Source organism: Bubalus kerabau, chromosome 6 (genome assembly GCF_029407905.1).
Source record: "Bubalus kerabau isolate K-KA32 ecotype Philippines breed swamp buffalo chromosome 6, PCC_UOA_SB_1v2, whole genome shotgun sequence".
In the NCBI taxonomy this organism is placed as follows: domain Eukaryota; kingdom Metazoa; phylum Chordata; class Mammalia; order Artiodactyla; family Bovidae; genus Bubalus; species Bubalus kerabau.
Genome location: NC_073629.1, coordinates 97,037,127 through 97,061,182, shown reverse-complemented (window position 1 = coordinate 97,061,182; position 24,056 = coordinate 97,037,127). Strand labels below are relative to the sequence as shown.

The 24,056-nt window shown below is 36.2% G+C and overlaps 1 protein-coding gene across 1 annotated transcript in view; it reads right to left on the bottom strand.

The window, feature by feature from the left end:
* Positions 1–24,056, bottom strand: part of AGBL4 (AGBL carboxypeptidase 4) — a 1,384,238-nt gene that overhangs the window by 1,218,894 nt on the left and 141,288 nt on the right. Inside the window, exon 3 of the mRNA XM_055587120.1 lies at positions 11,601–11,725. Within this exon, the coding sequence (XP_055443095.1) occupies positions 11,601–11,725 (125 nt within the window). The remainder of the gene's footprint in view (positions 1–11,600; positions 11,726–24,056) is intronic.

The following is a 24,056-nucleotide window of genomic DNA, read 5'->3' as shown; positions in this document are numbered from 1 at the left end:
CATGGGGTTGCAAAAAGTTGGACGCAACTGAGCGACTTCACTTCACTCACTTTATGGTCAGTTAGTAGTAGTGTTAGTTGCTCGGTCATGCCCGACTCTTTGCGACCCCCTGGGCTGTGGTCCACCAGGCTCCTCTGTCCATGGGGTTCTCCAGGCAAGAATACTGGAGGGAGTTGCCACTTCCTTCTCAATTAATCTACTACAAATGAAGCTAGAATATATAATGGAGAAAACACAGTCCCTTTAATAAGTGGGACTAGGAAAACTGTCCAGTGCTATCTTAGAGAATGAATTTAGAAAATTTTCTCATACCAAATACAAGAATAAACACAAAATAAATTAAAGACCTATATATAAGGCTGGAAACCATACAACTCCCTGAAGAAAACACAAGCAGAACACTTTGGTACATCATAGCAATATTTTTTTGGATCTCTCTCCTAAGGCCAAAAAAGCAAGAACAGAAATCAACAAATGGGGCCAAATTAAACTTAAAAACTTATATACAACATTTATAAGCAACATACACAACTCAATATCAAAAAGATAATCAATCAAAAAAAAAATGGGTAGAAGACCTGAAAAGACATTTTTCCAAAGAAGACATACCAAAGGCTAATAGATACATGAAGAGATGCTCAATATTACTAATAACCAGACTTCCCTGGTGGCTCAGACGGTAAAGCGTCTGCCTACAATGCGGGTGACCCGAGTTTAATCTAATAACCAGGGAAATGCAAATCAAAACCACAGCAAGATTTCATCTCACATCTGTCAGAATGACTATCATCATAAAGACCAAAAATTACAGATGTTAGTGACAATATGGAGAAAATGGAGCCCTAGTACACTGTTATTGGGATTATGAATTGATGCAGCTGCTATTGAAGAGTATGGAGGTTGCTCAAAAAACTAAAAATAGAACTACCATATGACCCAGCAATCTAATTCCTTCATTATGTAAGAATAAAACAAAAAAACACTAATTCGAAAAGATATATACACTTCAATGTTCATAGCAACATTATTTACAATAGTCAATACATGGAAGCAACCTAAGTGGCCATCAACAGCTGAATGGATAAAGAAGATGTGAAATATACATACAATGGAATATTCAGTTCAGTTCAGGTCAGTCGCTCAGTCGTGTCTGACTTTTTGCGACCCCATGAATCGCAGCACGCCAGGCCTCCCTGTCCATCACCAACTCCCGGAGTTCCCTCAAACTCATGTCCATCAAGTTGGTGATGCCATCCAGCCATCTCATCCTTTGTCGTCCCCTTCTCCTCCTGCTCCCAATCCCTCCCAGCATCAGAGTCTTTTCCAATGAGTCAACTCTTAGCATGAAGTGGCCAAAGTACTGGAGTTTCAGCTTTAGCATCATTCCTTCCAAAGAACACCCAGGACTGATCTCCTTTAGAATGGACTGGTTGGATCTCCTTGCAGTCCAAGGGACTCTCAAGAGTCATAAACACACAAATGCACTAATATATGTATATCATGATCATACATATATATATAATTACATATACAATTATAAACAATTTCAACTATACTTTTTAGACTTAGTAACAAGTCCCAGAAACTCAAATTTTTTTCTGTAAAAGATTTCAAGTAATTACTTTACAATATTGTAAGGTAATTAGCCTCCAATTAAAATAAATAAATTTAAATTTAAAAAAAAAGATTTCAAGTAAAAACAATAGACGTTAACTTGAAACAATGAAATGTGTTCAAGTTGGCAGTGTTTACACTGAAACTGAAATAATATAGCTGATATGCAAATTCTCTAAGTTGTTCCTATTTTCCATATATTGAATACTAGCCTACCTTCTGAAGGTTTCCTTGAACAACAAACTTCTGACTTCATGAATCAGAAATACAGGTAACTTATGGTGTATCTTATAAAGACCATCCTAAAGTAAGTGTGCTACCAACTTCATTCAACAAGTAAGTTTACTTAAACTACTAATAAAAATATGTACCCATGTTGCAGACACTATTCAAGTCTTTTATGAACATATATTATCAATTTTCTAAATAATATCTCAAGGTCAGTAGTATCAAACCAAATTTAAAGGTGAGTAACTGAAGTTTAGCATGCTTATGTAATTTGTCCAAGGACACAAAGCTGGCAAATAACAGAATGAAGATTCTACTGCCAAAGCTGTTGCTTTTTCCCACTGCACTCTAAAACCTGAACAATCAGAAGTATGAGAATTTTTTACATGTCAGTATACTTGAGGAAGATTTCTCTCCCCAACACAACCTTTGTGAGAACAGCTCTATTTGCACTATCACTTAGTCTTCTGTGAGTTGTTGCCTCTTTATATCCTTGACCTATTTGGTTTTTTCTTTTTCCTTTTCCTACTAAAAGTTCTTTATGTATTTTGGATATCAATCTTGTATCTTTAATATATTGCACAAATTTATTTTCCAAGAATAGTACATATATCTTTCAACTTTAGATCTTTTGTCATATAGACTTTATTTTTAAAAACTCAAAAGTATCGATCTATGTCTTTTCAATTTTGGTTTTCTGTGCCTTGCATAAGAAATTTAACCCTACTTCAAAAGTCAATAAAATATTTATTTTATATTTATTTTCATAGTTTAAAATTTTAATTCATTTTCATATTTAAGTCTTCAATTCATCTAAAGTTTTAAAAAATAGTGTGATATAGGAGTATTATTTGTCAAACAACTGAATCATGAGGTCCTACTATTTCTACTATTTTGTAAGGCAACTCCTGACATATATTAAGCTCACTTACATAAATAGCTTTATTTATGAGTTCTGGTCTATCCATTTAGACTATTTGTCTATTGTCATTCCAAAGCCATTCTATTTTAATCACTAGTCTATTAATAAACATTCTTAGCTGAAATACAAGTTTCTATAAAATATATACCCACCCATTATTCTTCTTCAAAGTTGGCTAAGTAATTATTTTTAAGACTTTTTTTTTTTAATGTGGACCCCCTTTTAAAAATCCAATATTGAATTTGTTTCAATACTGTTTCTGTTTTATGTTTTGGTTTTTTGGCTCCAGGGCATGTGGGATCTTAGCTCCCCAACCAGGGGTCAAACCCACATCCCCTGCATTGAAAGGCAGTCTTAACTCCTGGACCTCCTAGGAAGTCCTAGCTTAGCTATTTGTTTGACCCTTTGCTTTTCTACATGAATTTAGAATTAGCTTGTCAAGCTCTATGAAAAAAAAAAAAAATTGAGGAGGAAAATGATTGAAATTGTATTAAAGGGTGATTTGGGGAGAACAGACATCTTTATAATATTAAGCTTTCACTTCTGAAAACATACTTTGAATCTCATTTTATCAGATTATGCCTTTACTATCTCTCTTACTGATGTTATCTTTGTATTCCTCTGTCATCCCTTCTCATTTTTCAAGGACTATTGTTCACACCTCACTGACATTTCTCCAATATATACAGAGACAATCTTTGCACTTAACACTCTTGGCACTTTGAATTCCTCCTCTCCAATATTTTACATATAATATCTTCATTATATATTCATTATATATTTCTAGCTGCCCCCATAGTCATACTCTACACCTTGATATTTCCAATAGTTAGAATAATTGCAATTCCTTCAATTTTCTTTCACTCATCCTATTATCTAATGACAATCTGTTTGTAGCTTTTTCACTAAGATACACTAACCACAGACTTCACAAGAATATCTTATGGAGAATCTCTCTCTTTTTTAAGTTTGCTTGCATGTATCCTGGACTCTCTCATCTTTCTCTTATTTTGTGGTCTGTATTGCTGAAAAGAAAACACAGTCATGGTCTGCTTCAAGCCACAATGGATTATGTGGTATTAAATTTACCCTCTCTCCACAAACAACTATAATTTGGGGCCAAAAAATATAAAACATATTTTTTAGACAGTGGACAGCAGACAACTCATGACTGATCCCTGAGAAGGGGAAATAAAGTAAGGCCTTTAATCACTAAAGATTTCTTTCTGAAGGCACATTCTGAGCTATGATGCAAAGCAAAGGAACTCATACAAAATGTGGATATCTCACTGAGTTAAATAGAAATTGGAGTTCACAAAACTGGGTTGGTGATGATATGGCTGGAATTATAGAACACAGAGCACCAGAGAAGACAAAACTATGCACAAAAAACCCTCAAAAATCAACACAGGGTTCAACTTGATTCTTTGGGGTGAATACAAAGCTATACCTATAAACATAAGGTAAGACTCCATTAAACTAGGTAAAGGACAATTACTAGAAAGTGGTAGAACAATTCCAAGAACTCACACAGAGCTAGCAGACATTGAAACTCAAACAAATCATAGCACTTTACTGGAGACTCCAGAAGTATCACACCTTAGTAGCATGATTAAACTAAAGCCACAGCTCTCTAGACCTACCTGAGCAACACTTAAAAGCAACCCTTGATATTCACAATGGAGTAAATGGATCTATATCTGGCTAACAACTAGAAAACCAGATTAAAATATTTGAAATAGATGTTTTCAGACATTGGACAATTAGCATCACAAAGATGGGATCCCTAACAGAAGGGAAACAAATGAGATAATTCCTATGATCACTCTGGCTTTCAAAACACAGATGGGAGATGTTCTCACTGTAACCAGATAGATTAGAAAGACTCCTTTGAACATCCAAAACACTCAGTAGATACTTCAGAAGTGCCGTGTATGGACCAAGTAAGACTAAACAACCATCACTGCATCAGGCCTACACTAAGAAAACTTTAAATAGTCTATCTGTATTATTAAGGGCAAAGAGAAAGAGAGAAAAAAAGACATAATAAATAAATAAACTAATTAAATGATATATTACAAAGTAGTAGATTCTAAAAGAAAAGGTAGAACAGAGTAAGAGGGGTGTGTGAAGGAGGAGAAAAAGGATAGTCATTAAGATTGGCCTCATTAAGAAGATATTAGTTGAGCAAAGACAAAGGAAGTAAGGAAATTTCTTATGCAAATATCTGGTAGAGGGCAAGTAGGAGCCCTAAGCCAATGCTTTAAGGTAGAATTATGCCTGGCTTGTTTGAGGTACCACAAAGAAAAGCTGTGTGGGCAAGGCATAAAGTAGAAGAAAATGTGGTCAAAGAAGTATGTAAGTTGTAGGGTGGGGTGGGTGAGTTAGACTGATGATTTTGCAGGATCTGGTGGGTCATTTTAGAGATACCATCTTTTACTCTGACATGCAAAAATTAATTACATGAGTTTAACTGAGTAATCATATGATATGACTTTTATCATAAAATTACTATCATTTCCTTGTTTTGAGTACACTAAAAGACAGAATTAAACAGGGGTCCAGTTAGGAGACATTGATCACAAACATAGGTAGGCCTGGAAGTCAGGCATGTGCAGTATAGACTCCATATTCTTAACTGTTAAAGTTTGCTTGATGATGATACTGACAATGATGATACCTTTCAATAGTAGATTTGAAAGAAGAAGGAAGATGAAGAAAAGGACTAGAAGAAGGAAAAGGAGAAGGAAAAAGGGCAGAACAACAGTGTGTGTGTGTTAGTCATGCAGTTGTGTCCAAGTCTTTGTGACCCCATGGACTGTAGTCCACCAGGTTCCTCCGTCCATGGAATTCTCCAGGCAAGAATATTGGAGTGGGTAGCCATTTCCTTTTCCAGGGAATCTTCCTGACCCAAGGATTAAGCCCAGGTCTCCTGCATTGCAGGCAGACTCTATCAACTGAGCCACTGGGAAGACCTCCACAAACAGTAGTAATAATATATATTAATAATTTGTTGTGGTGGTTTTCCCTCTTTCTGGTTTTAGTATTGTTTCTACTGTTGAGGTGTTTTAGTAAACTCAATAGCCATCAAGTAGTGAATGTCTATCTACCAAACATCATAGTAGGCTCTTTATATGCATTCTGCCCTTTAATTTTCACAATACTCACATGAAGTAGTATTATCATCTTTGTTTTATAGATGGAAAATTGAGGTACCAAGAGATTAAGCCAAATCTGTTTGAATCCATTGTCCTGTGATCTGTCTACCATAATTTGCTGTCTTTGTTTATTGTCAAGTCTAGCCATAGCCAGGATGAAGCTTCACTGAGACTGAAATCTCCAGAATGAAGACCAAAGCAGCAAAAGACTCTTGAAATTTTAGACATGCCATATATAAGTGTGTGTGTGTGTGTGTGTGTGTGTATTTAAGCTGCATTGCTGTTTATAATAATGTAAGCAATACTTCACTGTTAAAATTTTTTTTTTAATTTTGTATTACCTAACTCAGAGGACACTCTGTTGGCACACCCAGATAAAATAGGTTTGATGAATTAAGAAAGAGTCAAAATAATAAATAAGTATATTTTGTTGTCTCACACTATTACTGGAGTGCAGTTAATTCCTTTTTGACCAGAGACCTGAAACACTGCATTATATCTCATTTATTTGTGTGATGTTTCCAAGTAAGACAGAAAAAGAATTTATTCTAAGTATATGAACTTTTGAGTTCATTAAACAATTCAAACCAAGAAATCCAAAATAAAGCATCTCACTGTTTATAGGATAGAAAAATAATACAAACTGTCTGGCAAAAATTTAGAAATATGAATAAAGAGTTTTAAAAATATTTACATACTTAGCCCATCAGTTTTCCTCATAGGAATTTATTCTAAAGAAGTGAAAAGAAATCTGGGTAAAGTTTCACACATAAAGGTGTTCCCTAGAGTATCATTTATAACAACAGATAATAAAAGGCAATCTTTATGCTCAAGATTTAAAGAAGGGGTCCGAAAGTACATAACTATTGTACAGCCATGTTTATGATGGTTTAACCGACAGAAAATTTCTTGTAATACTGTTTAGTTCCCTTATAAGATATAAAATGTATACATGTTACAAATTTAATTATGCTCCAAAGAATAAAATAGAAAATAAATAAGCCTAGAAGTAAATATGCCAAAAAGTTATTAGTATTTGCTTCTAGGTAGTAGGATTACGGGGGCGTGTGTAAGTATGGGTATGTATGTGCTTTTTCTCTGCTTCTGATAAGTATCTATATTGTACAAATTTACTACAGTAAGCACTGGATACTTTTACAGTCAGTATAGAGGGAAAAAAATAAACTCAAGGAGATAAAAAGAATATAAAAGACAGAAAATACTTTCAACAATCCAGGCACATCATTTTATTTCTTCTTATTGGCTAAAGTTTTATCATGAGTATTTAAATAGGAAGATTTGCTTTCATATCACACGAGTGTTCTGCTGCATAAATAACAAATTTCCATGTAAGAATATTTAATATAGCGTTTTTAAGAGAGAAAATTACTTTTCAATAAAGATACCTGGATGTTTAGTTATCATAGATTCTTACAAATGTACTCTTTACCAACTACTTTGGGAGTTAATATATCAGTCCTGGAATATGACACCATATGTTTCAAGCATTTATCACTTGCTAAAAAACATTAAGGAAGATGATCCAAAAGCTAGACCTGTTTATACAGTACAGTCAATGCTTCAATTTTTAGTGGAGTCAGACTTTAATGACTAATATTTCTTTTGCCCGCTAGTACCAAACCCTAAATAAGGTTCCTGACTAGATTACATTCATGCAGTTCTCATTTTAACGGAAATTGGAGAGATGGCAAAAGATTATGGGACAACCCATTATAAAAACAGACCTCACAAGTCAAACTTAATAGCAAAATCATTCTCTTTCATGTAGACAACCATGAAAACAAATATCCTGTGAGCTAGAGATATGTACTGTATCTTTCCAGCAAATCTTTATGCCTTCTTGAGACAGATTTCCATTACTATATAATGTGATTACAGTTGATGAAGCAATGGCACACAGAAAGAGGCTGATAAAGCATCAGCCTCAGGAAAAAAGATAAACATGTTCATGATTTTTAATTGTAACAAAGGTAAGATAACACTGAATATGAAGATAGAACTTAGAGCAAATATTTGTTTCTTCAACTTTAAAAACAAGCATCCATAAAACAGTACCAACTCTTGTAAGCATAACAAAACAGTCATTTCACTTCCTTGATTGATAGACAAGATTCAAAAGAGACCGTAGGACTTTAACATGTAGTATAAAAATTATAACACTCTGGAAAAGACATTTTTAACAGCAAAGTGAATATAAGCCACCTAGAAGAACAAACAACAATAAACTTTGAAATGTATGAGCAATTTGTCCAAAAGATTATCCCAGGTCATATAATTTAAGAAACATTTTCCAAACACTCTAGTCATCCAATCTTGCTCTCAATGCCTCCATCTGACCATAGGAACTATAAGGATATTCTTAATAGAGACTAAAGTGAAATAAAAACTAGGTTAGGAATTTAATGTGACCCAAAGTAAAATATATATATATATATATATATATATATATATATATATATAATTTCAGAGCTTCTGCTAAGTCTCTACTTAAGAAAGGATATGATGAGAATAGATTCTGTTCCTTGAAAAGTAACAAGTCTCATTTCTTAAGAGATAGTGGATTCCTGGTTGGAATAGACAAGCTGAAAAATAAGCATGAGCTATAGATAAAGAGGAAAAGAATAATCCCATTTGTGAAGTTAGAAAACCTGGTAGATTATACTGCTTTAAAGAAAATGTTCCCCTTCCTTAATATGAATTGACCATGCTGCCTTGGAATTACTGTTCTTTTTTTAAGTGGTGTGTGTATGTGACAACTGTAAATTGCTGACATGAGACAAACACACCAATAGAAGAATGAGATGCTGCATGCTTACATCATGGTAGCAGAGAGATCTTCATAGGGAACTCAGACTAGAGTTCAAGACTCAGGCTTATACATGTGGCTAAGGCCTCCTGCTATGATTTATACTCTCAAGACTTAGTAACATAGACTTTCAAAAAAGCACTTTGAGAATTATTGATTGTCTTGCTGGAGTAAGAGGGACCATCCTAGGGACAGGTGAAGCCCTGTAGATAAAATGTATGTTTCCCTAAAGTGATTGCAGGGAAGGAATATTATCCTTACTGTAAAAAACTGAAAAAGGAATTATCTCATGAGTGTGTACGTAAAACAAGAAACCAAGCAAAGAACTAAAGTTTGTCGTAGAGCAATAATCTGTGTGAGGTTTATTTCCCCTCTTGTTCTAAACAGCTGAGATAATTCATAGTTAGCCAACAATGTTCAGAGCTCTCCCATTTATATAATTCCTTCTAGTTACCCCTAAATTTCAGTAAACATAACATACACCGAGTCCTGTGTCAGTGGTGTTGTAGAAAATTAAAAGAAATGGTAGCAAAGTGAAGTGGCTATTCATGAACCGCTCTTCTGCTGAAGCCAGCATGCCAGGAAGAGCACTGTGTCAGACAAGTGAGGATCCCTAAATTTCAAACACTGACCATTACCTACCTAACATATGACTCAAGTTGCAGTTGAAAGAAACAGAGAGAAGTAAGCAACCAGGTGAAAGAGCAAGTAGATTAGATTGACTTAGGATGGGAAATTAAACTCCTCACTCTTTCAAATATGCTAGAAAAAAAGAACCCTGAAGAAAGAAGGCAGATATTAGATTACAGGGCTATGTTTTCACCGGCTTAAAACAATCCTATCATATGTACACAAAGCTTGTGCAGAATATTCCAAAATTAGTTGTCTCAATATAACAATAACAACTGATTTCTCAGGGTTAGATTTTTATCAAAGTTTGTTAAAAGCGTATATCTTTAGTTCTATTTTCATCAATATTTTTATTAAAAACAATTTTGAACAGGATTGTAAAACATATACTCTTATGTTACAAAATGTACATGAAGAAATAATAGATTCATATTATTTAGGTTGGTGCAAAGTAATTGTGGTTTCAGACCATGAATTTTAAATCATTATAACAAGGCTCAATCACAGCTTTATTAATAAAAATAGAAACCATTATAATCAACACATTTTTGCCAATGAGAAATAAGTTTGTTTATTCCTGTAGCATAAAAATCCATGCTTTAGGATTAAACTCTTGAAAGGCACTGTCTACCTCCAGCTGTTTGTGTAAGCCTTTTCCCTGCAAAAAGCTGTCAAGATGCTTGAAGAAGTGGTAGTCCATTGGTGAGAGGTCAAGCGAATATGGTGGATGAGGCAAAACTTTGTAGACTAACTCTTTCAACTTTTCAAGCATTGATTGTGCAATGTGCAATTGGATGTTTTCGTGGAAAAGAATTGGGCTCTTTCTGTTGACCAATGCTGGCTGCAGGCATTGCAGTTTTCAGTGTATCTCATTGATTTGCTGAACATATTTCTCAGATGCAATGGCTTCACCTGGATTCAGAAAGCTGTAGTGGATCAGATGGGCAGCAGACCACCAAACAGTGACCATGACCTTTTTTTGGTGCAAGTTTGGCTTTAGGAAGTGCTTTGGAGCCTCTTCTTGGTCTGGTCACTGAGATGGTCATCACTGGTTGTCGTATAAAATCCACTTGTCATTGCAGGACACAATCCAAGCAAGAAATAGTTGGTTGCATAGGATAAAAGGAGACAACAGTTCAAAATGATGATTCTTTTTTTTTTTTTTTTTGATTGGCAGTCAGCTCATGGGTACCCACTTACTGAGATTTTTCATCTTTCCAATTTGCTTCAAATGCTGAATGACCATAGAATGGTCCACATTGAGTTCTTTGGCAACTTCTCGGGTTGGTTGTTGTCAACTTCCAATGGCCAGCCACTGTGCTCATCATCTTCAAGTCTCTTGTCTTCTTTGCAGAATTTCTTGGACCACCACTGCACTGTACATTCGTTAGCAATTCCTAGACCAAATGCGTTCTTGATGTTGCAAATTGTCTCCGCTGCTTGATGACCATTTTGAGCTTGAATAAGAAAATTACTCAACTTTGCTTTTTGACTAATATCATTTCCCTAGTCTAAAATAAATATAAAATAAACAGCAAGTAATAAGTCATTAGCAAAAAGACAAAGTAAGAAATGTGCATTCAAATAACCACTTTTATTTAAGAATGTATTCCAATATAAAAAGGCAAAGTTCAACAATGCAAAACCATGAATACTTTTGCACCAACCTAAATACTATCAGAATAATAGAAAAGTTAATATACAAAAACACAAGTAAAAAAGTTTTCCAGAGTCATTAACGTGGGCTATAAAATTGACTCTGAGTTGTGCAATAGCCAAACAAAGTGAAAAGCAGGATGAATTACAAGAATCATATTGCTTTTAAGATATAAACACCTTGTTATATAGGTGAAGAAAATCTTTTTGTAAAATGAGTCCTGTGAAGAAAAGATATACAGAACAGCACCGTATAATAATCAAGTCACTTCCAGTGGTTCCTTATAGGCTTCCCCCATGGAAGCCTAACACATCATGCTAAAGCTTCAATCATTAAAGAACACTGTGTGTTCTTACGTAATCTGCTTGTATTTTTAATAACCACTAGATAACAAAAGCCAGTATATTTTATCTGTTATTCTATACTTCTTGAAATAAAATATCATTACTGCATACATAAACGAATATATTTCTAATACAGTCATTATTTTTATAATCCTAAAATAAAACAAAAGCATAATCTTCTTACCAAAACCACACTTAAGGGATCCACTATTTCTCTCACCTGTGATTCTTTCACATTTTCAACGGTAAAGTTGAACCAGACTCGGAAGCGAGGATTACAGGTGTCTGGCCTAATAAATAAATCATACTCAAACTCAGAGACCTGGTCCACTCGTCCAAGGTTACCTGTTAATAAAAATTAAGAGAACTGGGTATTAATATAAGTTCATGAAGTTCGATGGCACATACATTTAAATATTATGAGCTCTGACAATGACATCTGTCATCATTTGGTACTTATAGGTTCATCTTTCAGAATCCATTAGGCTGCCACCAACTCTGAATGTAGTCCAGGATAAGAGGAGGTTTTCAGCTAGTCTAGGCTGTGGAACAAGCAACTCTTTCTGTCATTATAACCTAGAAGATCAATCTGTGCTACAAGTGTCTTTGACAGACTGGTTGGTACACTACATACAGCAAGTGGCAAGCACCCTTAAAACAAGCAAAAACCACAACCAAACTTCAGTTTCCTGATTAGGAAAAAAAATGATAACACCCTGTGTCTTTTGTATTAAACTTTATGGCATACAAGTTATCTCTAATATATTTGATTTTATTTAATTCTCACAACACAGCTATGCAATTTGTACTGTATTTTGTACATTTTCAAACTTTTATCAGAACATGTTAAGAGAATATACAAGCAGAATAAGGGTTAAACAAAAATTAGAAGTAGTTTCTACATAAAAATCATAACGGTTAAATCACAAACAATCATAAAATTAATTTCCCTTTCCTCCACCAACAAAACAGGCATATCAAAAGTGTAAAAACTTAAGTGTGACTCCAATTCTTTGTCTCTCCTCTCTCCACCTAATATTCTAATGAGTAGTAAGTTACCCAAAATTTTAACACTGGGATGGGATAAAAAATAAAAGCAAAGAGTCTGGTGAATTCCCAAACTAGTTAATAAACCAGAAAAAGAAGAGTAAACACAACTACAGGAAGCAACAAAGCAACTGATTGAGAAGTCAGTATGGTCTGCATTTGAAGAGCACAGCAATATCCTACTTTAACAGCAAGGTCTTACTAAATAGCACAAAGAATTATATTCAATATCCTGGGATAATCTATAATGGAAAAAAAAATTTTTTTTAAAGAATGTGTGTGTGTGTGTGTGTGTGTGAGACTAGGTCACTTTGCTGTACAGAAGAAATTAACACAACATTGTAAGTCAACTATACTTCAGTTAATTTTTTTAAACCCATAAGTCATCACAAAAAAATGAGCTCTAGTCTTTCTCCAAAAGAACACTCAGAATTAAACTTTATATGCACCAAAGTTCTAAATTATTTCTAAATCACTAGTTCTATTGACAGGTCACTTCTTTTTCTGAGCACCAGTTGTAGTAGACAGAGTACTAGCCTAGGAATCAGCAGACCTGAATTCTAGCTCATTTGACCCACTGTGCAACAATGGGTAAATTACCTACCCTCTCAAGGTCTCATTTGCAAAATGAGAATATTGAGTTACCTAACTTCTAAGGTTCCTTTCAGCTGTAACATTATTTGGCTGCCTGATTCTAAGATTGATCTAAATGATCCAAGATAAGCCTTTCTTCAAAACCAAATCAATTAACTTTAGGGTGATTTTGTCTGCTCTCATTAAAATATGGCCTGAGAACAAGACTGACTCCTCCTTCCAGAAACAGGATGATCAGATACCTTGAGTTAAGTAGACACATTGCCGGGGTCCAGCCCCAGTGGATCCAGGGAAATTCGAAGGGGAGACAGCTTTGGCCATCAGGATACGATAGCTTTAATTAAATATTAATTAGAGATATAAAGATTAATAGAATAAGGATAGCTCAGTAGGAAAATTCAGTGGAGAAAAGAGGCTGAATAACTTGGTTTACGTGGAAAGCTAATAAAATTCCAAGGCAAGGAATTTACATCACCTACGTAGGCCACAAGTGTCCTCCCATCCTCCCGAAGGACAGGAGACACTAAGGCCTCCCCGGTCAGATCTTAGAAGCCCAGGCATAATTAGTAGGCTTGACGAGCCTCCACATTCCAGCTGGGGGTTCAGCCAGAAGGTGAGAGAAAGAACAACATGGGGAGACCAGTCTTTCGAGGAACTGATCCCATTTTTTATTTTTCCAGGGTCTGTTTTTATACACTGAGATGTTATACAAAAGTCACGTGGGGTCAGCAGTCCTGACTTTTATTAAAGTCAGGTGCTTCATAGAAATGTATACAGAGGTCTTAGGGGTGTTACATCATCTTCTGGCCAGGGGGCCTGCTGGCAATTTATGACCCTCTCCTTGTGACAGTGGTCAGTCAACCAGAACACTTATTTCTCTAAGGGTGATTATTCTTAAAACAGATGCCACCTTCCAAAGGTACCAGATAAAGTTACATTCCTATAGGATGAGGGTGCTGTGGGTTTTAATTAAGGAAAGAATTTGCTTAGCCTAAGGTCTAATGTGATTAATATCAAAGGTTAATACTTATTTCTTCTATATATTTATTAATGTGTATAAGGGCAGGGGATGTGGAGACTTAGCAGTAAACATTGGCTTAACAAATGAAAAACCCTTCACCGATACAATTTCCAATCAGCCTACTATACTATACTAATAGTTTTCTAACTTCTCTAAAGAACCTGTTTTTAGAAGGTTTAAAGCATCTCGTGCCTCTCACGGTTGGGAGGCTGTGAGCAATCACATGTGGCCGGACAAGACTGTCTGGCAGGCTAGAGAACCTTCAGAGGAGTTTGTAGATTGAAACACTCCTGCCCAGGAATTATTATTAACTGGAGCTGTAAGTTAACTCCTTCTCCGAAAGAGGTGGTGGGGGACAGCCCCCCATAAAGTCAGAGGTGTAGGTGAAAGCACAAAGCAGTAAAGTAGGCAGACTCTGGTTTGGGGGGTAGATGCTCGAGAATTTCCAGGGGGACTCCTGAGGCTCAATCCCGCCTTTGCGTATGTCGAGCCTCCTTCCTCATGACCTTAGCCACGGGCGGAGGTCCTCACGCTGGCTCCTGGCAACACGTTATTTTTTTAAATGCATTGATGGGAAAATACAAACAAGAGCTAATTAAAACCAAAAGCTTTTAATTTTTCTAGCTTCATTGGCTTCAGAATTTCCAAGGAGATTCATCAATGGAATTGGTCCTTTCAAATATTATCATTCAAAAATATTTACTAAGGCTTCTTTTGTAGAAGAAGGAACATTTATTATATGAGAGCACTGAACTTAAAATCAGAAGATCTAAACTCAAGTTTTATCTCTGTCACTTACTAAGTGACCTTGGAAAATTAACCCATCTATGTACAACCTCTGCTTATTCAACTATAAAGTAGGATTCATAATAATAGAAACATGAATATTTATCTCCAGGCTAATTAATATGAACATTAATTTTAACTAATACATAACTGATATTAACATGAATTTTCAACAGAAAATTAACATTTTCTGAGCATTTCTACATGCCACATACTGTCCCAAATGCTTGATATATTGATATATTTAATTCTTATAACAACCCCCAACTGGTAGGACCTCATTTTACATATGAAAAAAAGAATGGGACAGAAATATAAAATAACTTAGCCAAAGACATTATACCATGTAAGCAAGTATAAGTCAGAACTGGGATTTGAATTCAAACAATATGTCTCTAGTCACTAGACAATCAGTTCATTTCAGTTCAGTTCAGTCACTCAGTCATGTCTAACTCTTTGCAACCTCATGAACCGCAGAACGCCAGGCCTCCCTGTCCATCACCAACTCCCAGAGTCCACCCAAACCCATGTCCATTGAGTCGCTGATACCATCCAACCATCTCATCCTCTGTCATCCCCTTCTCCTCCTGCCCTCAATTTTTCCCAGCATCAGGGTCTTTTCCAATGAGTCAGCTCTTCACATCAGGTGGACAAAGTATCGGAGTTTCAGCTTCAACATCAGTCCTTCCAATGAACACCCAGGACTGATCTCCTTTAGGATGGACTGGTTGGATCTCCTTGCAGTCCAAGGGACTCTCAAGAGTCTTCTCCAACACCACAGTTCAAAAGCATCAATTCTTCCATGCTCAGCTTTCTTTATAGTTCAAATCTCACATCTATACCTGACCACTGAGAAAACCAAATAGCCTTGACTAGACGGACCTTTGTTGGCAAAGTAATGTCTCTGGTTTTTAAAATGCTGTCTAGGTTGGTCATAACTTTCCTTCCAAGGAGCAAGCATCTTTTAATTTCATGGCTGTGATCACTATCTACAGTGATTTTGGAGCCCAGACAATAACTTTTACTAAAAAAAACCTGGATGGAAAAATAGGAAGATAATACACCTTGAAAGTACAGCATAAGTTATAATGCTTAATAAAAAATTACACAACACAAAGTGAAAAAGCTATTTTTGACCTCCAAAAGTTCATGGTTGAAAAATTAAACATTAACGTGCAATTTCAACATTAAACAAAAACAAGATTTTTATTTTGTTTTTAATTCTGGAGCACTATAAATGGATTTTGATTAATAATAACATCTTAAAATCATTGCTATATATTGTATCTAAAAATAAAGGAAATATGTATTAAAGCCTACAGTTCCAAAATTATTTCATATCCTTTATATTATTAAAGCTTCACCATAACCCCATAATGAGTAAGCTGAGATTCAGGATTCTTTAGTGCTTGCTTAAGTTCATGCTTTAAAGCACCAGGGGAAGTCCCCAAAACAAAGACTTCACGTTACATTGTACTGCTCTTTGGAATGGGCCTTCCTAATGGCTCAGCAGGTAAAGAATCTACCTGCAATGCAGAAGACACAGGAGACTTGGGTTCATTCCCTGGAAATGGCAACCCAGTCCAGTATTCTTGCCTGAAAAATTTCATGGATAGAGGAGCCTGGTGGGCTACAGTCCAAAGGGTTCAAAGAGTCAGATATGACTGAGCAACTAACCAGCAGCAACACCTCTTTGGAATATACCATCAGATCAGATCAGATCAGATCAGTCGCTCAGTCGTGTCCGACTCTTTGCGACCCCATGAATCGCAGCACACCAGGCCTCCCTGTCCATCACCAACTCCCGGAGTTCACTCAGACTCACGTCCATCGAGTCAGTGATGCCATCCAGCCATCTCATCCTCTGTCATCCCCTTCTCCTCCTGCCCCCAATCCCTCCCAGCATCACAGTCTTTTCCAATGAGTCAACTCTTCATATGAGGTGGCCAAAGTACTGGAGTTTCAGCTTTAGCATCATTCCTTCCAAAGAAATCCCAGGGCTGATCTCCTTCACAATGGACTGGTTGGATCTCCTTGCAGTCCAAGGGACTCTCAAGAGTCTTCTCCAACACCACAGTTCAAAAGCATCAATTCTTCGGCGCTTAGCCTTCTTCACAGTCCAACTCTCACATCTATACATGACCACAGGAAAAACCATAGCCTTGACTAGACGGACCTTTGTTGGCAAAGTAATGTCTCTGCTTTTGAATATGCTATCTAGGTTGGTCATAACTTTCCTTCCAAAGAGTAAGTGTCTTTTAATTTCATGGCTGCAGTCACCATCTGCAGTGATTTTGGAGCCCCCCAAAATAAAGTATGACACTGTTTCCACTGTTTCCCCATCTATTTCCCATGAAGTGATGGGACCGGATGCCATGATCTTCATTTTCTGAATGTTGAGCTTTAAACCAACTTTTTCACTCTCCACTTTCACTTTCATCAAGAGGCTTTTGAGTTCCTCTTCACTTTCTGCCATAAGGGTGGTGTCATCTGCATATCTGAGGTTATTGATATTTCTCCTGGCAATCTTGATTACAGCTTGTGTTTCTTCCAGCCCAGCGTTTCTCATGATGTACTCTGCATATAAGTTAAATAAACAGGGTGACAATATACAGCCTTGACGAACTCCTTTTCCTATTTGGAACCAGTCTGTTATTCCATGTCCAGTTCTAACTGTTACTTCCTGACCTGCATACAAATTTCTCAAGAGGCAGATCAGGTGGTCTGGTCTTTCCATCTCTTTCAGAATTTTCCACAGTTTATTGTGATCCACACAGTCAAAGACTTTGGCATAGTCAATAAAGCAGAAATAGATGTTTTTCTGGAACTCTCTTGCTTTTTCCATGATCCAGCGGATGTTGGCAATTTGGTCTCTGGTTCCTCTGCCTTTTCTAAAACCACCTTGAACATCAGGAAGTTCAGCTACAGTCAATTCGTTTATTGACTGATTCAATCACTTATTCATTCAAAAAGGGCTATAGTATGTGCTATAAAATAGAACAGAAAGTAAGTCCAACAGGCGTGGCCTTTGCTTTTACTAAGTTTGAAAGTGAAGTCGCTCAGTCGTGTCAGACTCTTTGCGACCCCATGGACTGTAGCCTACGAGGTTCCTCCACCCATGGAATTTTCCAGGCAACGGTACTGTTTACAGTCCCGAATAATAATAAGCATCTGGTATTTGGTCTTCTGTAACTACTCTATTGGCCTTCTTCACCTCTCCTAGGAGGAGTATTCGCTCTGTGTGTATGCAGGGGAAAAAAAAAAAGTTTTTCTCATATTACCAGTAATATTTCAACAAAGTGCCTATTTATGACATTCTGATTCTGAACACAGAAACTTGAAATAAGCTGACCATACCTTTATGTCATCTGGTTCCCTCCACCTATATGAAAGGAGAGAAGAAAACAAATAGGAACCTAAAATATAGGACAAACACACACACACACACACACACACACACAAAAGTAGATTTTAAACACTGACATATCAATAGTCATGTTAAATATAAATGGGCTAAATATTATAAATAGACTCAAAAATTGTTCTGGATAAAATAACAATGTATGTAGCAGTGGCATTGCTGGGTCTGTTTTTTGTTTTTGTTTTTTTTTTTTTTTTAGTTTTATTTTTAATGTATTTTTTTTTATTTTGTTTTTTAACTTTACAATATTGTATTGGTTTTGCCATATATCAACATGAATCTGCCACAAGTCTTATGGTGGTTTTATTCCTAGTTTTTTAAAGAATCTCCATACTGTCTTCCATAGTGGATGTATCAATTTACATCCCCACCAACAGTGAGTGCAAGAGGGTTCCCTTTTCTCCACACCCTCTTCAGCATTTAATGTTTGTGGGTTTCTTATGATGGTCATTCTGACTGGTGAAATGATATTTCATTGTAGTTTTGATTTTAATTTCTCTAATAATGAGTTATGTCGAGCATCTTTTCATGTGTTTATTAGCCATCTGCATATCTTCTTTGGAGAAATGTTTGTTTAGGTCTTTTTCCCAATTTTGATTGGGTTGTTTTGTCTGGTATTGACTTGATGACATGCTTGTATATTGGAAACTAATCCTTTTTCAGGTGTCTCATTAAATTAAAAATATATAAAAAACATAAATTTCCTGATACCAAGAAAAAAATGCATATAGCTTATAAAGAAATTTTTCATATTTAAGAACAAAGAAAGACTGAAAATAAATGGTCCTTTCAACTATCATCATCCAAAAATATTTACTGAGCCCTAAGTTGTAGAGAGTACAATACTTATTTTTTCAACAAATTATTAATTTTATAACAGGAAAGACACTATCAAAAACAAAGCTATATTTAGACTAGGTAGACTTCAAATCAAGAAACTCACTAGAAATGAACAGAGACATTTCATGATGCAAAAAAGGTAATTGCATCAAAGAAGATATAAAAATATCAAAAAATATACATCTAATAATAGATCTTCAAAATACATAAGTAAACTTGGACAAAATAAAACATGGAGACAACTTTAGAAATACAGTAAGAAATTTGAACACACCAATTCCACAAACCAAGAAAATATTCAGAAAGGACTTAGGCAATTTGAAAATGTGACTTAAAAGTATTTCTAGTTCTAATTATGGAATACTTTTCATTTATACACCTACAGAATATATATCCTTTTCAAAAGCCCATGGTACATTTACAAAATTGATCATACACTGGTCCATAAATGAAGTCTCAGCAAATTTCAAAGGAATCTGTATTATACTGCCTGTGTTCTCCTATCATAGTGATAGTATTTTAAACTAAATCATAATCAATATACATCAAGCAAAATTTGTTGTACATAGCTAAATCATTTCTAAGATGGAAATATAAATGTACACATACGTATGGATTGATTTTCGTTAATTTATACATAATATAAAATGTGTTATGAAAATCAGTTATCTAAGCTTCTATTATTTGTTTTGCTGTTCAGTCGCTAAGTGGTTTATGCTTCTTTGCAATCGCATAGACAGCAGCAGGCCAGCCTTCCCTGTCCTCTACTATCTCCCAGAGATTGCTAAAATTCATGTCCATTGAGCTGGTGATGCTATTTAACCATCTTATCCTCCACCGCTCCATTCTCCTCCTTTAATTTTTAATCATTCTGCCTTTAATCTTTCCCAACACCAGGGTCTTTTCCAATAAGTTGGCACTTCGCATCAGGTGGTCAAAGTACTGGAACTTCAGCTTCAGTATCAGTCCCTCCAATGAATATTCAGGGTTAAATTCCTTTAGGAATGACTGGTTCAATCTCTTTGCTATCCAAGGGACTCTCAAGAGTCTTCCCCAGTACCACAATTCAAAAGCATCAATTCTTTGATGCTCAGCCTTCTTATGGTCCAGCTCTCACATCTGTACATGACTACTGGAAAAATCATGGCTTTAAGTATATGGACTTCTGTCAGCAAAGTGTTTTTCTGCTTTTTAATACACTGTCTAGGTTTGTCCTAGCTTTTCTTCCAAGAAGCAAGTGTCTTTTAATTTCATGGCTGCAGTCACCATCCACAGTGATGTCAGAGGGCAAGAATATGAAATCTGTCACTACTTCCACTTTTTCCCCTTCTATTTGCCATGAAGTGATGAGACAGCATGCCATGATCTTAGTTTATTTTTTTTAACATTGAGTTTTAAATAAATATTTCAATAAAAACAGGTGTTGCTAGATTAGAATAAAAAGCTAGATCCAAAAGACAGAAACAGTCTGAAATTAAGATAAATTTTAATCAATTTCTCACTTTCTTCTTCCACCTACAAAAAAGGAGTGATCCATATTTGGATAAATTCAAACCATCAAATATGAAAAAGCTCTTGAACACAATAACAAACATCAGAGCAACCTATAATGTACAAGACCAAGACCAAGTGAAGTGTTCAGTCGTGTCCAACTCTTCACGACCCCATGGACTGTAGCCTACCACGCTCCTCCATCCATGGGATTTTCCAGGCAAGAGTACTGGAGTGGATTGCCATTTCCTTCTCCAGAGGACCTTTCCAACCCAGGGATCGAACCCGGGTCTCCTGCATTGTGGGCAGATGCTTTACCGTCTGAGCCACAAGGGAAGTCCTTATAATGTACAGTTCATTTCAGTTGCTCAGTCATGTCCAACTCTTTGCGACCCCATGAATCCCAGCAGGCCAGGTCTCCCTGTCCATTACCATCTCCTGGAGTTAACTCAAACTCACGTCCATTGAGTCGGTGATGCCATCCAGCCATCTCATCTTCTGTCGTCCCCTTTTCCCCCTGCCCCCAATCCCTCCCAGCATCAGAGTCTTTTCCAATGAGTCAACTCTTCGCATGAGGTGGCCAAAGTATTAGAGTTTCAGCTTTAGCATCATTCCTTCCAAAGAACACCCAGGACTGATCTCCTTTAGAATGGACTGGTTGACCTCCTTGCAGTCCAAGGGACTCAAGAGTCTTCTCCAACACCACAGCTCAAAAGCATCAATTCTTCAGCGCTCAGCTTTCTTCACAGCCCAACTCTTGCATCCATACATGAGCACTGGAAAAATCATAGCCTTGACTAGACGGACCTTTGTTGGCAAAGTAATGTCTCTGCTTTTGAATATGCTATCTATTGGTCATAGCTTTAGGTTGGTCATAACCTTTTTTCCAAGGAGTAAGCGTCTTTTAATTTCATGGCTGCAGTCATGTACAACAAATCCTCAATAAGATTAATAGCTGACTTTTCATCAGAAATCATGGATGTCAGAAATCAGAAGGGTAACATATTCACAGTGCTGAAAGAAAATATCTGATAGCCAACAAAAATATTCTTCAAAAAAATAAAGACATGAAGACGTTAGCAGATAATCATATCTGCTCTGCAAGAAAAATTACAGGATGTTATTTTAGTTGAAAAGAAAGAACATTAGACGATAACTGAAATACACAGGAAGAAGTAAAGAACACCAGTAAATGTAACTAGATAGGTAAATACAAAAGATAGTATAAGCATATTTTATGTTTGTAGATACTTCTTTTCTCCTAGATATAGAAGACAACCACATAAAGCAATAATTATAAATCTGCATGGAGTGTACATAATATATTCAGATGTGATTTCTAAAACAATAAATATATGTATATTATTGAAACTAATTGATATTAACTCAAACTAGACTGTTATCAATTAACTATTAAGAAGAGAAAACTTAAAATATAGTAAAATTAGTAATAAGGGATTTAAGTGCTTATGGTCAGTCACTCAGTCAATTCAACTGTTTGTGACACCGTGTATTGTAGCCTGCCAGGCTCCTCTGTCCATGAAAGTTTCCAGGCAAGAATACTGGAGTGGGTTGCCATTTCCTACTCCAGGGAATCTTCCTAAACCAGGGATGGAGTCTCCTAAACTGGCACATGGATTCTTTACCACTGCACCACCTGGGAAGCCTAAGTGGTTCACTAGATAATATCTATCTAACACAACAGAAGGAAGTAATGGAGGGAAAAATAGAGAGGGAGGCATACACCATTTAAAGGAGATAGCAAAATGATCTTAGCTCATCAGTAATAACAACAAATGCACATGGACTACACACTCCAGGTAAGAGGCAGAATATGTCAGAATGATTTTTTTTTTTTAACTGGGGCAAAGACAGATGTATCTGAGATACAGATACACCTGTATCTGTAGAAGGAAGATAGGTTGTAAGTAGAAGGAAGTTTCTACTGCAATAGGTTGAAATTAGAAGGAAGAAATAGGTTGAAAAGTAGAAGGAAGAAAAATAATATACTAAACACAAAAAAGTGAGCTGGAATAACTGTGTACATAGGATATTCATGTCAGAAAAATTTACTTTAAGGCAAAATTTTTAGTAGAAACAAAGAATATTTTCTAATGAAAAATGCAACCCATTGAGAAGACCTAACAGCTAAAAATATCTGTGTCCACACAAGAGCACACTGATACCACAAAACAAATACCACAAAATGGTGAATATTAAATGGAAAAACAGACAAGTCAAAAATAATAGCTGAAAACTTCAATATTCACTTTCTATAATGAAATGAACAATTAGAATATTAACAAGGAAATTAAGTGAATGTCAACATTCTAGGAACCAGCTAATTAAAATGGACTGGAAAGGGCTAATTTAACTCAGATGACCATTATATCTACTACTGTGGGCAAGAATCCCTTAGAAGAAACAGAGTAGTCATTATGGTCAACAAAAGAGTCCAAAATGCAGTACTTGGATGCAATCTCAGAAACAACAGAATGATCTCTGTTTGTTTCCAAGGCAAACCATTCAATATCACAGTAATCCAAGCCTATGCCCCAACCAGTAACACTGAATAAGCTAAAGTTGAAAGGCTCTATGAAGACCTACAAGACCTTTTAGAACTAACACCCAAAAAAGATGTCCTTTTCATTATAGGGGACTGGAATGCAAAAGTAGGAAGTCAAGAATCACCTGGAGTAACAGGCAAATTTGGCCTTGGAATATGGAATGAAGCAGGGCAAAGGCTAATAGAGTTTTACCAAGAGAACACACTGGTCATAGCAAACACCCTCTTCCAACAACACAAGAGAAGACTCTACACATGGACATCATCAGATGGTCAACACTGAAATCAGACTGATTATATTTGCAGGGAAGGTTGGAGAAGCTCTATACAGTCAGCAAAAACAAGACTGGGAGCTGACTGTGGCTCAGATCATGAACTCCTTATTGCCAAATTCAGACTTAAATTGCAGAAAGTAGGGGAAAGCACTAGACCATTCAGTTCAGTTCAGTCTCTGAGATGTGTCCGACTCTTTGCGACCCCATGAATTGAAGCACACCAGGCCTCCCTATGCATCACCAACTCCCGGAGTTCACTCAGACTCACGTCCATCTAGTTGGTGATGCCATCCAACCCTCTCATCCTCTGTCGTCCCCTTCTCCTCCTGCCCCCAATCCCTATCAGCCTCAGGGTCTTTTCCATTGAGTCAACTCTTCCCATGAGGTGGCCAAAGTACTGGAGTTTCAGCTTTAGCATTATTTCTTCCAAAGAACACCCAGGGCTGATCTCCTTTAGAATGGACTGGTTGGATCTCCTTGCAGTCCAAGGGACTCTCAAGAGTCTTCTCCAACACCACAGTTCAAAAGCATCAGTTCTTCGGCACTCAGCTTTCTTCACAGTCCAACTCTCACAACCATACATGACTACTGGAAAAACCATAACCTTGACTAAACAGACCTTTGTTGGCAAAGTA